This window comes from Zophobas morio, unplaced genomic scaffold (genome assembly GCF_036711695.1).
Source record: "Zophobas morio isolate AGI-343-1 ecotype UQ-CSIRO unplaced genomic scaffold, CSIRO_AGI_Zmor_V1 ptg000006l, whole genome shotgun sequence".
In the NCBI taxonomy this organism is placed as follows: Eukaryota; Metazoa; Arthropoda; class Insecta; order Coleoptera; family Tenebrionidae; genus Zophobas; species Zophobas morio.
Window position 1 is genome coordinate 246,763 of NW_026972111.1, and position 17,367 is coordinate 264,129.

General features: G+C 28.5%; 1 protein-coding gene across 1 annotated transcript in view; it reads right to left on the reverse strand.

The window, feature by feature from the left end:
• Positions 1-3,922: 3,922 nt before the first annotated feature.
• Positions 3,923-17,367, reverse strand: part of LOC135123262 (cyclin-dependent kinase 5 activator 1-like) — a 60,580-nt gene continuing 47,135 nt past the window's right edge. The window contains exon 2 of the mRNA XM_064047758.1: positions 3,923-4,990. Coding sequence (XP_063903828.1) covers positions 4,610-4,990 — 381 coding nt within the window. The 3' untranslated portion in view covers positions 3,923-4,609. The remainder of the gene's footprint in view (positions 4,991-17,367) is intronic.

A 17,367-nucleotide genomic window follows, 5' to 3' on the forward strand; every position in this document is an offset into this window, starting at 1 on the left:
GAATGGAAAGTTCATCATAATTAAAATAGGAATGGGTATAGGTGGGGCTTACTTTTTGGCTTCCTTTTTTTATTTGATAATTATAGTTTTCTTTGAACATAATTTTGTAAGAACATGTTTCAGATGGTAATTTCTTGTAGAAAACTAAGAATTTTGCAATTAAGCTCCGCCCCCTGGCTCACGACGAATAAACAAAATCATCACAATTGAGATAATTTTGCATTTTTTTTCCTACATATAGGTAGTTTTTTTCACAACAAGAAACTTAAAACATTTTTAAAATTGTAAATTTCTTCAGGGAAATATGGATTTTGCACTTAATCTTCGCCCTTCGGTGTGACAATGAATGAAAAATTCATCACAATTAAGATAGGGTGGGTGGGCGGGGCATATATTTTGTTTTTCTTTTTCTTAATATATGTATTTTTTTTACTACAAGAAACTTAAAACATGTTTAAAATGGTAAATTTTTTCAAGGAAATATGGATTTTGCACTTAATCTTCGCCCATTGGTGTGACAACGAATGAAAAATTCATCACAATTAAGAGAGGGTGGGTGGGCGGGCTTACATTTTGTTGTTTTGTTTTAATATGTGTAAACTTCTTTTCACAATATGGAACTTAAAACATGTTTTAAAAAGAAAATTTGTGTATAGAAATATCGACTTTGCCTCATCTGTATCTACTTGGTGAATAAACTTTAAATTAAATTAAATAATTGGAAAATTTATGTTTCCTTGCAAAAACCATTTTAACCATGTTTTAAGCTTCTTGTTATGAAAAGATCGCTGTGTATATTAAGAAAAAAAGGCAAAATATAAGCCCCGCCCACCCACCCGATTTCAATTCTGATAATGATTTTTTTATTCATCGTAAGCCGAGGGGCGGAGCTTAATTTTAAAATCCTTATTTTTCTACGAGAAATTACCATGTGAAATATGTTCTTAAGCAATCGTGTTATACAAAGAAAACTAATTAAAAAAGACAATCAAAAGAGAAACTCCACCCATACGTTTTTTCACAATCCTTATAACACGTTTAGAATGATAAATTTTTGCAGGAAAATATGGATTTTGCAATTAGGCTCCGCCCCTTGATGTGACAACGAATGAAAAATTCATCCCAATTGAGATTGGGACGGGTATAGGTAGGGCTAAATTTTTGGTTTCCTTTTTACTTGATAATTATAATTTTCTTTGAACACCATTTTTTGAAAACATGTTTCAGATGGTAATTTCTTGTAGAGAAATAAGAATTTTGCAATTAAGCTCCGCCCCCTGGCTCACGACGAATAAACAAAATCATCACTATTGAGATAATTTTGCATTTTTTTTTTCTACATATAGGTAGTTTTTTTCACAACAAGAAACTTAAAACATTTTTAAAATTGTAAATTTCTTTAGGGAAATATGGATTTTACACTTAATCTTCGCCCTTCGGTGTGACAATGAAAGAAAAATTCATCACAATTAAGAGAGGGTGGGTGGGCGGGGCATATATTTTGTTTTTCTTTTTCTTAATATATGTAGTTTTTTTTACTACAAGAAACTTAAAACATGTTTAAAATGGTAATTTTTTTCAGGGAAATATGGATTTTGCACTTAATCTTCGCCCTTCGGTGTGACAATGAATGAAAAATTCATCACAATTAAGATATTATATATTTTGTTTTTCTTTTTCTTAATATATGTATTTTTTACTGCAAGAAACTCAAAAAACATGTTTAAAATGGTAATTTTTTTCAGGGAAATATGGATTTTGCACTTAATCTTCGCCCTTCGGTGTGACAATGAATGAAAAATTCATCACAATTAAGATAGGGTGGGTGGGCGGGGTATATATTTTGTTTTTCTTTTTCTTAATATATGTATTTTTTTACTGCAAGAAACTTAAAACATGTTTAAAATGGTAATTTTTTTCAGGGAAATATGGATTTTGCACTTAATCTTCGCCCTTCGGTGTGACAATGAAAGAAAAATTCATCACAATTAAGATAGGGTGGGTGGGCGGGGCGTATATTTTGTTTTTCTTTTTCTTAATATATGTAGTTTTTTTTACTACAAGAAACTTAAAACATGTTTAAAATGGTAATTTTTTTCAGGGAAATATGGATTTTGCACTTAATCTTCGCCTTTCGGTGTGACAATGAATGAAAAATTCATCACAATTAAGATATTATATATTTTGTTTTTCTTTTTCTTAATATATGTATTTTTTTACTGCAAGAAACTTAAAACATGTTTAAAATGGTAATTTTTTTCAGGGAAATATGGATTTTGCACTTAATCTTCGCCCTTCGGTGTGACAATGAATGAAAAATTCATCACAATTAAGAGAGGGTGGGTGGGCGGGCTTACATTTTGTTGTTTTGTTTTAATATATGTAAACTTCTTTTCACAATATGAAACTTAAAACATGTTTTAAAAGGAAAATTTGTATAAAGAAATATCGACTTTGCCTCATAATTGCAAAATTCATGTTTCCTTGCAAAAACCATTTTAACCATGTTTTAAGCTTCTTGTTATGAAAAGATGACTGTGTATATTAAGAAAAAAAAGGCAAAATATAAGCCCCGCCCACCCACCCGATCTCAATTCTGATGATTTTTTTTATTCATTGTAAGCCGAGGGGCGAAGCTTAATTGTTAAATCCTTATTTTTCTACGAGAAATTACCATGTGAAATATGTTCTTAAGCAATCGTGTTTTAGATGAAAACTATATGCATTAATTAAAAAAGACAACAAAAAGAGAAGCTCCACCCATCCGTTTTTATGGATTTTGCAATTAGGCTCCGCCCCTCGGTGTGACAAGGAATGAAAAATTCATCACAATTGATATCGGGGAGGGTATAGGGGGACTTAATTTTTTAAGAATATGTTTCTGATGGTAATTTCTTGTAGAAAAATAAAAACATGGCAATTAAGCTCTGCCCTCTGGCTGACGACCAATAAACAAAATCATTACAATTGAGATAGGGTGGGTGGGCGGGGCATATATTTTATGTATATATTTTATTCTTAATATAAGTACTTTTTGTAGAGAAATATCGATTTTCGAATTAAGCTACGAATGAACGGTTAGCAATTCTCTAGATTTCCCTGTCAAGGTAAATTACTTTGAAAAAACAGAGTCTCTCCAACTATAGCAGATAATCACAAACATTTTTAGGATCCAACTTTTTAAACAACTTTTTTGAGAAAAGTAGAAAAAAAAGGCAAAATGGATAAAATTTCGAGTTTTTTTTTAACGAACTTTTGGAAGAAAACACTTAATTTGTACTTTTTTCTTAACATAACGATTTCGAGGGTAAATTAGGCTATTTTTGAAAGTTTGCATATCTCAAGCAATTTTTTTCTCCAAGAAAATGATCAACTTTCTGAGATCGACAGTGTTGGTACACTTGCCAACTAAAAATCACCAAAATCAGTAAATTATGACAAAAATCGATATTTCTCTACAAAAATTTACGATTTTAAACATGTTTTATGTTTCTTGTTTTGAAAAGAACTACATATATTAAGGAAATTAATACATATACAAAATATATGCCCCGCCCACCCACCCTATCCCAATTGTGATGACTTTTTTTTATTCGTCGTGAGCCAGGGGGCGGAGCTTAACTGCAAAATTCGTATTTTTCTACACGAAATTACCGCCTGAAACATTATATTCAAAGAAAACTATAATTATCAAGTAAAAAAGGAGCCAAAAATTAAGCCCCACCTATATCCGCCCCGATCTCAATTTTTCATTCATTGTTACACCGAAGGGCGGAGCTTAGTTGCTAAATCCACATTTCCCTGCAAAAATTTACCATTTTAAACACGTTTTAAGTTTCTTGTAGTAAAAAAAACTACTTATATTAAGAAAAAAATACAAAATATTTGCCCCGCCCACCCACCCTGTCTCAATTGTGATGAATTTTTCGTTCATTGTCACACATAAGGTACTTATATTTATTATGAAAGCACACTTCTTAGGCAGTAGAATAAAATTACAATGATTTCTTCAATACGTGATATAGAAAAACAGTTACAGCCCATAATAGGATTTTGAAAATGGCAAAACTTCAGATTTCTAAGGGCTGCCAATCCAAAGTTAAGTATCCAAAAAAATAAATAATGACGATTTTTTTCATATTGGTTACCCAAAAAATGATCCCGAATTGTTTTCATCGAAATCAAAAATCATACGGCGTACCTACTTTTTTAATCAAACTTGGTGTTTTCATATAGAACGACCCAACTTTTTATTTTGAACTTCCATGTAACTATGACTATTCATTTTAGAAGAATTTTCAATTATTTTTGAAATTGTGGACAAAAATCCGCCCCTCAGTTAACCCGGCTACCGCACCGTACTCGGCTATTTGGCACAGACGTAAGTAAGAAAATAGCAGGAAAAGAGAAAGTCTTGTACTCTAGTAAAGAACCCAGTGTGTGTCGGGCGCGTCCGCCCGCCCCCGGCGCTCTCGCGCTCCGCCCTCGGCCCCGCCCTCCGCGCCCAAAAAAATATAAACATGAACACATTTTCCATCCACCCTTAAACCTGACACGGAACGGTGGGCATCTCGGCCAGAGTCAATTTAACTACGGTGAGCTCTTTGCGTCAAGCCGCCAGAGTGCCCGCGTTGCACGCCACCACCGGCACCGTCTGGCACGCCATCGTCGCCATGTTGTTGATGCCGCACGCCTTCAGCTCGGTGAAGATCTCGGTGAAGTAGCCGGGCTCGGCGTTGATGCGCAACATGTTGGACGAGAGTCTGTTCACTATGTCTAAACAACGGTCCCAGAACTTCTCCTTGGAGTCCTCGACCAGGAACGGCTTGAGGGGGTACGAGATCTCGTTGCCCATGTACGAGTACGAGAGGTAGAGGCAGGTGAGGACGACGGCTTGGAGGTCCTGCTCGCATTCGATCTCTTCTTCGACGAGGTCGCGGACCAGCATGTACACGAAGACTACGTTGGCGGGATTTATGAAGGCCACGTCCTGGAAAACGTGATGCTTTCAGAAACATATAGATACATGCTTAGAGAAAAAAACTGGCGACCAGCTAGACCTCTTATACTGTACCAAAGTGCTGAAGTAATTCTGCTTCTAATAACCGTTAGTATTGAATCAAAGTAGAATTTTAGTCTTTCGTTGTAGTGTCCAGAAGTTTTTATACCTGTTTAGCAGAGCATTAATTTATGAACCCGTGCCGACCAATCACAACAAAGCAAATTTGATTGAATATTCATTTATTGCGTCCATACTGTTTATTGATGTTTTTAAAAATTTTAAAGATTCTCAATTTTTCAATTTTACGATTTCTGAATTTTTTTATTTTTATTTTGTAATTTTTGGATCTGCAATTTCTGAGTACTCAGTTGTAAAACTTCAATTTTTAGGTTTTTCAACTTCTCAATTTTTCAGTTTTTCGAACACCCAGTATTAGTTTTTCGATTTTCCAGCATTTGGTTTTCTAATTTTTCGATTTTTCGATTATTAAAATTTTTCAATTTTTGGATTTTTCAGTTACAGAATTTAGCAATTTCCCGAGTTTGATTTGCAATTTCTCGAATTTTAACTTTTCGATTTTTATTTTGCAATTTTAGATACTTTAATTTGTTTTTTTCAATTTTTCAATTTTTAATGCTTTAATTCCTCGTTTTTTTATTTTTTTTGCAATTTTACAGATTTTCAATTTTCAAGTTTTGAACTTTTGAATTTGTCAATTTTTCCTTTTTTCTTATTTTCGAATTTCTAATTTCACAATTTTGTGATTGTTAGATTTTTTAATTTTGCAATTTTTCTATTATCAACTTTTCCATGTATTCAATGTTTCGATTTTTCCGGCTTTTCGATCTCCACTCAATTTTACATGTTTATTTTGAAAATTTTTGTTTTACAATTTTTATATATTTTAATTTTGATTTCTTGAAATTTTCGAGTTTCAGTTTTTTTTTCAATTTTCCGCTTTACTTCAATTTTTGGCGCTTTTGATTTCAAAGTTTTTGCAATTTTTCAATTTCACAATTTTTCGATGTTTCAAGTTTTAGACATTTTAATGCTTCCTTTTTTCAATTTCCAATTTTTTATTCTGGTTATTTTTCAGTTTTACGATTTTGCAGTTTTTCCTTTTTTCAGTTATGAGATTTTTTTTTAGTTTTTCAAGTTTTCAAATTTTCGATTTTCCTATTTTACAATTTTTCGATTTCATAATTTTTTCATTTCTGAACATTTCAATTTTCATTAGCGTCTGTATATTGTTGCTTCAGTTTTTCGATTTTCCAATTTCACAGTTTTGAATTTTTCAATTTTCCAATTTTCCAATTTTTCGGTTTTTCAATGTTCCAACTTTTAGATATTCTAGTTTCCTTTTTTCAGTTTTGTGATTTTTGTTTCTCGATGTAAGTTTTGTAAATTTTTCGATTTCTCAGTTTCACGATTTTTGAGTTTACAATTTTTTAATTCAAGATTTTCCATTTCCTCGGTTTCTGAATTTTTTAATATACACTTTCTTTAATTTTTCGATCTACAATTTTTCTTGTTTTCAATGCTACCAGCAATTATTCTATTTTTCGATTCCACAGTTTCGTAAATTTTCCAATTTTACAATGTTTAGATTTTATATTTCAATTTTTAGATGTTTTAATGCCGTTTTTTTCAGTTTTTCTCGTTTGTGATTTTTCGTTTCTCAATTTTTAATATTTCAACTTTTCAAGTCTAAATTTCCTCAATTTTAAGATTTTGAAATTTTTTGATATTTCAATTTTTAGACTTTTCTTTATATTTTTCAGGATTCAGTTTTTCAATTTTTTGATTTTTCAGTTTTTAGATATTTTGATTTTTTGTTTTAATTAAAATTTCTTCTTTAAATTTTTTTATTTGCAATTTGTCTAGTTTTTTACTTGTTAATTTTTTCAAATTTTCGATTTTTAGTGTCTCTAGTTTTTATTTTTCAATTTTTCAATTTTTCGTTTCTTCAGTTTTTAAATATCTTAATTTTTGTTTTTTTGTGAATTCTCGTTTCACAGTTTTAATTTTTCGATTCTTCAAATTTTGAGTTTATAAAGTTTTCAATTTTCTGATTTGTCGTTTCTTCAATTTTACGCTTTTATAATCTTTCCATTTTTTAAATTAACAATTTTTTGAAATTTCAATTTTTAAACTTTTGTTTATATTTTTCAGTTTTTCAGTTTTAAAATTTTGTAAATAATTCTCTAATTTTTCATTAGACGATTTTTAATTTTTGGATTTTTTAAATTTTGATTTTTTTTTCGTTTCTTCAGTTTTACGATTTTGCAATTTTGCAATTTTTCAATTTTTAAATTTCTCAATATTACAATTTTTCGATTTTTAGATAATTTAAGTTTTCATTTATTCAATTTTTAGATTTTCCAATTTTCTTTTATTTAGATAATTTTTCGATTTGCAATTTTTCTAGTTTTCTTTATTACAACTTTTTTATTTTTTGAGTTTTCATAGTTTGAATTGTTCAGTTTTTCGAAGTTAAGTTCTCGATTTTTCTGAGTCTTTTTTGATTTTTCAATTTTTAGACTTTTGTTTGTATTTTTCAATTTTTCAGTTTTTCAATTTTCAATCCTCTAGTTTTCAATATTCAAAAAGTTCTATTTTTTAACTTTTACTTATCAGTTTTTCAAGTTTTCGATTTTGAGTTTCCCTATTTTAAATTTTTCAATTTCAAATTTTGAATTTTAAAATTTTTATATTGTTTAATTTTTCATTTCTTCAATTGAACGATATTGCAATGTTTCGATTTATCAGTTTTACAATTTTTTGATTTTACATTTTTTAGATGTTTTACTGTTCTTTTGTTTAGGTAATTTTTCGAATTGAAATTTTTCTAGTTTTCGATATTACACTTTTTGGATTTTTGGATTTTTCAAATTTTTAAAATTTCAATTTTTCATTTTAAGTTTTACATCTTTCAAATTTTTCGATTTTTATTTTGTAATTTGTTTTTAATTGTTTTCACATTTTACTTATTGGTTTTTTCAATTTTTAGTTTCTTTATTTTTAATTTTTCGCAATTCAGTTGGCTTTTTTAATTTTTCGTATCTCAATTTTACGCTTTTGCAATTTCACACTTTTTCAATTTTATAATTTTTCAATTTCATAATTTCTCTATTTTTCAAATTTTTAGATAATTTAAGTTTTCGTTTCTTCAATGTTTGGATTTTTCAATTTTCTTTTATTTAGGTAATTTTTCGATTTGCAATTTTTCTAATTTTCAATATTACAATTTTTTGATTTTTCGTTTTTTGAATTGTTCAATTTTTAGTTTTACGTCTTCTCAATTTCTCGAATTTTAATTTGTCAATGTTTCTGACTTTTTAGTTAACTCATTTTTCGATTCATATTTTGAGGTTTTACTTATTGAATTTTTTTAAATTTTCGATTTTTTAATCTAACATTTTTTTTGTATTTCAATTTTTCAACTTTCAAATTTTTCAACATTACAATTTTTCAATTTTTAGACATTTATCTAAATTTTCATTTTCCCAATTTTTCGAGTTGCAATTTCTCCAGTTTTCAATATTCTAATTTTCCGATTTTTTAACTTTTACATATTGGTTTTTTCAAATTTTCGAATATAAGTTTCCCTATTTTTAATTTTTCCATTTTCAAATTTTGAGTTTTGAAATTTTTACATTCATTAATTCTTTGCTTCCTCAATTTTACGATCTTGCAATTTTTCGATTTATCAATTTTGCAATTTTTTGTGATCTGTTTCATTTTAAGTTTTGATTCAGTTTCTCGATTTTTAATTTGCGGATTTTTCCAACTTTTCATTTAACTCATTTTTCAATTTTTATTTTCCCTATTTTTAATTTTTCGCTTTTCAGTTTCTCATTTCTTCAATTTTTAGATAATTATTGTCTTAATTTGTTTGCAACTTTGTGATTTTTCGTTTTTTCTATTTTAAGATTTTGAAATTTTTCACTTTTTAGATATTTAAGTTTTCATTTTTTTAATTTTTGGATTTTTCAATTTTCTTTTGTTTAGGTAATTTTTCGATTTGCAATTTTTCTCGTTTTCAACATTACAATTTTTTCATTTTTCGAATTGTTCAATTTTACGATTAAGTTTTACAACTTCTCAATTTCTCGAATTTTAATTTTTCAATTTTTCTGACTTTTCAGTTAACTCATTTTTCGAGTCATTACAATTTTGTGTTTTTACAATTTTTAGGAGTTTTACTTATTGATTTTTTTGAAATTTTCGACTTTTTGGTTTCCCCATTTTTAACTTTTCGGTTTTTTAATTTTTCGTTTTTCCAGTGTTGTGGTTTTTCGTTTAAGAATTTTTAATTTTTCAATTTTTCCAATTTTGAATTTTCAAAACTTTCAATTTTTTAATTTGTTGTTTCTTCAATTTCTTTTTAATTATTCGAGTTGCTATTTCTCTAGCTTTCAATATTCTAATTTTTCGATCTTAAAGTTTTACTTATCGGTTTTTTCAAATATTCGATTTTGATTTTCCCTATTTTTAATTTTTGGATTTTCACATTTTGATATATTAAATTTTTATATTCTTTAATTTTTCGTTTCTTCAAGTTTGTTATTCTCCATTTTTTCGATTTATCAGTTTTACAATTTTTCTATTTTACATTTTTTAGACATTTCAATTTTCTTTTGTTAAGGTAATTTTTCGATGTGCAATTTTTCCAGTTTTCAATATTATAATGTTTTGATTTTTCGAATTTTACAACTTCTCAATTTTTCGATTTTTAATTTGTGAATTTTTCGACTTTTCAGTTAACTGGAATTTCAATTTATATTTTACATTTTCTGTTTTTACAATTTTTAGATCTGTTACTTGTTGTTTAACAATTTTTAATTTTTTAATTTTTCAAATTTTGAATTTTGAAAATTCTCGATTTTTAAATTTTTGGTTTCTTCAATTTAACAATTTTCAGATTTTTCTATTTTTCGAACATTTTAAGTTTTCAGCTTTTCAATTTTCTTCTGTTCAGGGAATTTTTCGATTTGCTATTTTTCTAGTTTTCAATATTCTAATTTTTCGATCTTAAAGTTTTACTTATCGGTTTTTTCAAATATTCGAGTTTTGATTTTCCCTATTTTTAATTTTTGGATTTTCACATTTTGATATATTAAATTTTTATATTCTTTAATTTTTCGTTTCTTCAAGTTTGTGATTCTCCAATTTTTCGATTTATCAGTTTTACAATTTTTCTATTTTACATTTTTTAGACATTTTAATTTTCTTTTGTTAAGGTAATTTTTCGATGTGCAATTTTTCCAGTTTTCAATATTATAATGTTTTGATTTTTCGAATTTTACAACTTCTCAATTTTTCGATTTTTAATTTGTGAATTTTTCGACTTTTGAGTTAACTCGAATTTCAATTTATATTTTGCATTTTCTGTTTTTACAATTTTTAGATCTGTTACTTGTTGTTTAACAATTTTTAACTTTTTAATTTTTCAAATTTTGAATTTTGAAAATTCCCGATTTTTAAATTTTTGGTTTCTTCAATTTAACAATTTTCGGATTTTTCAATTTTTCGAACATTTTAAGTTTTCAGCTTTTCAATTTTCTTCTGTTTAGGGAATTTTTCGATTTGCAATTTTTCTAGTTTTCAATACCACAATTTTTCGTTTTTAAAGTTTTACTTATAGGTTTTTTCAAATATTCGATTTTGATTTTCCCTATTTTTAATTTTTGGATTTTCACATTTTGATATAGGTATTAAATTTTTATATTCTTTAATTTTTCGTTTCTTCAAGTTTGTGATTCTCCAATTTTTCAATTTATCAGTTTTACAATTTTTCTATTTTACATTTTTTAGACATTTTAATTTTCTTTTGTTAAGGTAATTTTTCGATGTGCAATTTTTCCAGTTTTCAATAGTATAATGTTTTGATTTTTCGAATTTTACAACTTCTCAATTTTTCGATTTTTAATTTGTGAATTTTTCGACTTTTCAGTTAACTCGAATTTCAATTTATATTTTGCATTTTCTGTTTTTACAATTTTTAGATCTGTTATTTGTTGTTTAACAATTTTTAATTTTTTAATTTTTCAAATTTTGAATCTTGAAAATTCTCGATTTTTAAATTTTTGGTTTCTTCAATTTAACAATTTTCGGATTTTTCAATTTTTCGAACATTTTTAGTTTTCAGCTTTTCAATTTTCTTTTGTTCAGGGAATTTTTCGATTTGCAATTTTTCTAGTTTTCAATATTTTAATTTTTCGATCTTAAAGTTTTACTTATCGGTTTTTTCAAATATTCGATTTTGATTTTCCCTATTTTTAATTTTTCGTTACTTCAAGGTTGTGATTCTGCAACTTTTCCATTTATCAGTTTTACAATTTTTCTATTTTACATTTTTTAGACATTTTAATTTTCCTTTGTTAAGGTAATTTTTCGATGTGCAACTTTTCCAGTTTTCAATGTTATAATGTTTTGATTTTTCGAATTTTACAACTTCTCAATTTTTCGATTTTTAATTTGTGAATTTTTCGACTTTTCAGTTAACTCGAATTTCAATTTATATTTTGCATTTTCTGTTTTTACAATTTTTAGATCTGTTATTTGTTGTTTAACAATTTTTAATTTTTTAATTTTTCAAATTTTGAATCTTGAAAATTCTCGATTTTTAAATTTTTGGTTTCTTCAATTTAACAATTTTCGGATTTTTCAATTTTTCGAACATTTTAAGTTTTCAGCTTTTCAATTTTCTTGTGTTTAGGGAATTTTTCGATTTGCAAATTTTCTAGTTTTCAGTATTACAATTTTTCGATTTTTCAAGTTTAGAATTTTTCAGTTTTCCGATTTTAAGTTTTATAACGTCCGAATTTGTCGATTTTAAATTTCTCAATGTATCCGAATTTTCAGTTAACCAAATTTTCGATTTTTATTTTGCATTTTTTGATTTTGTAATTTTTATATCTTCTAGTTATAATTTTTCAATTATTAGTTTCTCGATTTTTAATTTTTCGATTTTTCAGGTTTTCATTTCTTCAGTTTTTAGATATTTTAATTTTTCGCGTCACAATTTTGAATTTTTTGATTTTTCAGTTTTTTACATAAATTTTTCGATTTGCAGTTTTCTAGTTTTCAGTGTAGAAATTTAAAATATTTTGTTTTTTTTCAAATTCTGAAGTTTTAATTTTTTTATTTTTCGTTCCTTGAATTTTATAAATTCGCACTTTTTTGATTTCTCAATTATTAGATTTTTAATTTTTCAATTTTACAAATTTTCAATTTTTAGATTTTTCAGCTTCTTCGAGGTTGCTTCTTTAGGTATTAAATGAAATTTTGACTCATGTACGACTTCGGTTATCACATAAATAATATTATTATTGTTATTAGTAAAATCGAAAAATTGAAGGAACAAATAATTGAAAATATTGAAAACACAAAAAATAAAAAAAAATTGAAATCAAGACTGAAAAGTCAGAATAATCGAAAAATTAAAATATTGAAAACAAAAAACTTGAAAAATTGTAAAATCTTAAAAGTGGAAACTTTAAAATTAAAAACTCGAATCGAAATTGGAAAATTTCGGAATAAAAATTGAAAAATTCATTTAAAATTTTACTTTCTAGTTCGGTCGACAAAGCGGTACTCATAAACCTAACTTTACTAATAATAACCGACGTGCAGAGGCTAAAACCCCGCTTTCGTTCGATACTAGCAGGTGCTAGAAGCATAATAGTTTATGACAAGAAGGGTCAAAGTCAACTTACTTTAGCACCCCCCTAAAAGCTGTTAATATTTTTATTAATAGCCGAAGTTTCGGGTCACATTAGTTAGACCCACTAACGAACAGTGACAACCACGACCGTGCTATTCTCCCCCTCACTACAATAAATACTCATCCACTAATAAAAAAATGAAAAATACTATCGCCTTTGTGACGTTTATTAATACCTTCACGCCTCGCCGCCCCAAAATTACTTCCACCCCCACGACTCCGCGCTGCACCTGTCACCTATTGTCATCCTCGCCGCCCCTGAAACCGCCACCTTTTATTTACGCCTTTCCCCGCCGTAAATCAGTCCCGTATCGAGAGATTCCCCCAATTTAAATTTTTATCAAGCGTCAGACGGCGCCGCGTATCGAGATCGATCCTTATATAGCGCGCAGTATCCCAATTTAGTCCTGAACTTGGTCAGCTCGCGAGGATAACGTACGCCTCGATGGACGACTATATCATTATGGACGAGTCCAAGCCGGAGGGGTGCGGCGCCGCGACGCTTTCACACACTAATGACCTTATAGACCTTCAATAGTAAAGTCAAAAGGTGGCCTTCTTCGGAGTCGGGTAATGAAAGAGGTTTGTTGGCGGTGATGATGCGTGAATTTTTAACCAATCGTGAAGCGGGGTTTCTTATCTCGGCCAATGGGATTTGGTTCTGGCGGAGATTACCGCAGAGGAGGAGCGCAGCTTTTTATGATGAAATTTATTTCATGCTTCAAACAAAATACCAATGCAAAATGTGTATTTTCAGAAATCCATTCATCGGATGTTTTCTCTACGACTCCTTTAGGTCCGGTTATTGACCTTGATATTAATTTGAATCAGAAAAATTGGAATTTTGTAATGTTAGGATGGCTAAAAAAAGAGTGTTTTTATTAAAAATTGCGTCTGGAAAGTCGTCGAAATTGGATATAACTTTGAGAGTGAGTCAATCTGGAAGAGACTTATTTGCATAATGGGTTTAAAATTGCAAATTAAATTATAATTTGTTCCTAAGCAAACTGAATTTTCTTGTATCGAAAATTTAGACAGCTCCAACCATTTTTGTATAATCTTACCGGTGAACGTACGGAAAATGTAAAATATAATTTACAAAATCTTTCTCGATAAGGAGAATTAAGAAAACACGAAACTTAAATATGTACATTATTATTGGATTTAAAGAGAAAAAACTCTTCAATAATTTAAATTGGATTCTTTGAAATTTTTTAAATAGAACAAAAAATAATTCACTAGGGATTCCAAATTTGTAAAAAGAAAATTCCCTACTGATTAGCATCCACTCGTTCGGTATTTGTGCTGCTTCCTAAATTTGACTTTTGCAGTAGTTTGTACTTCCTGTGTTTCATTAAAATTGCTAAAATTAAGTATATCAGGCCCATTTAAAACGGGAAAATTCTGTGGATTTTACTATGTTCGAAATTTATATTTTTAAGATTATTATTGTTTTCTAAATATGGTCGGGAGAAAAATAAATATGTATTATAGAATTGATAAAATAATGATACCAGAAGAAAAATGGTCTAAGGTTGTTTAGACAGAACCTTCTCCTCCCCTTTAACTTTTTTGAAAAATTATAAAATTTGATTCTACGATTTTTTTATGATAAACCCCATAAATCCACTCGTTTATAATATGGCATTTCTTTCACTTATAAATAACTATTAAGCTACAATACAACAAAATAATGTTTATATTATTATATTATTTATATTAAATATAGCCGGGGCAACATTACAGTATTCACAAATTTTCGAAAAAATACAAAGGTGTTCCTAAGTTACGTATTCTCTTAGGCTCTATAACCATACTTTATATTTGAAATTCCAATGCGGCGTTGCCATGTTATTTCATTTTTTTAAATTTCTTTAGCAATGAAAAATATCAATTGTGCAGTCTTATCTTAGCAAATACTTTTCCCGCCCACCCCCCTCTCCTTTCTTACAGTGTATGTGATTTGCCAAAATTAGTTTTATCTTAACAAATACTAACCGAAAAAATGAAAAGCTGAAAAAATGCAGTTCGAAAAATTGAAAAACCGAAAAGTGAATAGTAAAAAATTGAAAACTCTGGAAATTCTTTCTTCAGAGCCAATAAGAATGAATTATTAAAACGGAATAGGGGTGGGTGGGAGGGGCCACTTTTTACTTTGTTCTAAATATTGGATTCTGCCGCTTGTTAAAATAAATTCAATTCCCACTGTACAGTAAATAAAATAAGTCAGTGAAATAGAGGAAAAAGGTGGAAGAAGCTGAGTCAAGCCCGCCCACCCGCCCTCAATTTTCTTACAGCGTATGTCATTTGCCAAAATCAGTCTTATCTTAGCAAATACTATCCCCGCCCACCCACCCTCTCCTTTCTTACAGTGTATGTGATTTGCCAAAATTAGTTTTATCTTAGCAAATACTAAAAGAAAAAATGAAAAACTGAAAAAATTCAGTTCGAAAAATAGAAGACCCCAAAAATTGAAAAATCGAAAAGTGAATAGTAAAAAATTGAAAACTCGGGAAATTCTTTCTTCAGAGCCAGAGTTAAGCTTCTTGGCAAATGCTTAAAAAAGCCTAGGGATCACACAATATTTTCAAATTAAAAAAAAAAAACACACTAGGAGCCTCAAGATTTAACACATTCTTTTAAAAAAGCCTTTCATAAACAAAACATCACGATCCCCAAAATATTTTCAAATTATTTAAAAAATGAAACACAAAGACCCCCAATGTATTTAAGAAAAAAAAACACAAGGGGTTCCGAAAATATTTATTAATTCTTAAAAAAGACACTAAGGGCCCCCAAAATCTTAAAGATTTTTTTCTTACTCATTTAAAAAAAGACACTAGGGGCCCCCAAGACTGTTACAATCTCTTAACCTCTTTCATAAAAAAAACATCATGACCCCCAAGATTTTTTCAATTAAAAAAAATAATAATAGAACTCAAACGCAAGGGGTCCCAGAAAAATGTATTCATTCGTAAAAAAAGCACACTAGGCGCAGTCAAAATTAATTTAAACTCCCCCAAAATTACGACACTAGGGGTCAAAAGATCTTTTTAAATAAAAAAAAAATACGCAAGGAGATTATTACCCATTCTTTAAATCAAAAATTCTAGAAGCCCTCAAAATTGTTTCAAATACTTTCAGAACCAAAACGCTAGGGACTCCGAGACCTTTCCAAATTAAAAAAAAAACACCAAACTATCAAACGTATTCAAAAACAAAGCATTAGAAGCCCTACCACCTTAACGAATTTTCATTAAAAAAAAACAGATTAGAGGCTTCCAAAATTGATTCAAACTCTTTCAGAAACAAAACATTAGAAATCACCAGATCTTTTCAAATTAAAAAAAAACACAAGGGGTCCTCAAGATTTTTACACATTCTTTAAAATAAATTACGCCCTCGATTATTCAAATCTGAATTAATTTTTTTTTTTTCAAAATAAAAAAAAACTCAAGGAGTCCCGAAAAATCTTACTCATTAAAAAAGAAGGACACTGAGGGCCCCCAAGACTGTCACAAACTACTTCATAAACAAAACCTCACGACCCTTAAGGTCTTTTCAAATTCTTTAAAAAATAAAACAAGTACTTTCAGCACATTTTCAAACACAAGAGTCCCAAAAATTTCTTAAAAAAAGACATTGGACACCCTAAAAATTGACCGAAACTCTTTCAAAATCAAGATTCTAGAGGCCACAAAATCTTTTCAGATTAAGAAAAAACACAAGAAGTCCCCAAAATTTCTTTCTTTCAAATAAAGAAACCAAAACGTCTCAAAATTATTTCAAACTCATTGAAAAACAAAAAATTAGAAGCCCTAACATCTTTACGAATTTTCATTCTTAAAAAACAGATTAGAGGCTTCCAAAATTGATTCAAACTCTTTCAGAAACAAAACACTAGAAATCACCAGATCTTTTCAAATTAAAAAAAAACACAAGGGGTCCTCAAGATTTTTATACATTCTTTAAAAAAAAATACTAGCAAACCCTGATTGTTTCAATTCCAAGTTAAAAATTTTTCAAAATAAAAAAAATTCAAGCAGTCCCGAAAAATCTAACTCATTAAAATAAAGACACTAAGGGCTTAGGGGCCCTTACTTGTCTCAAACTATTTCATAAACAAAACATCACGACCTTCAAGATTTTTCCAAATTCTGTAAAAAATAAAACAAGGGCTTGAAACTCTTTCAAAATCAAGACACTAGGGACCACAAGATATTTTCAGATTTAAAAAATCACACAAGAAGTTCCCAAAATTATTACTTTTCTTTAAAACAAAGACATTAAGAGGCGTCAAAATTGATACAAACTCTTTCAAAACTAAAACACTAGAAACCACCAGATGTTTTCAAATCTAAAAGAACACAAGGAATCCGCAAGATTCCTACAAATTTTTTAAAGAAAATTAAAATAAAAAACTCTAAAGTTCCTCAAGAATCTTACTCATTAAAAAAAGGCACTAAGGACCCCTAAGACAAATTCTTTTAGAAACAAAGTATCACGATCCCCAAAATCTTTAAAAAATAAAACAAGGACTTTCAGCACATTTTCAAACACAAGAGGTCAAAAGATTTATTCTTCATTTATTCCTTAAAAAAAGACACTAGACACCCTAAAAATTGATTGAAAGTCT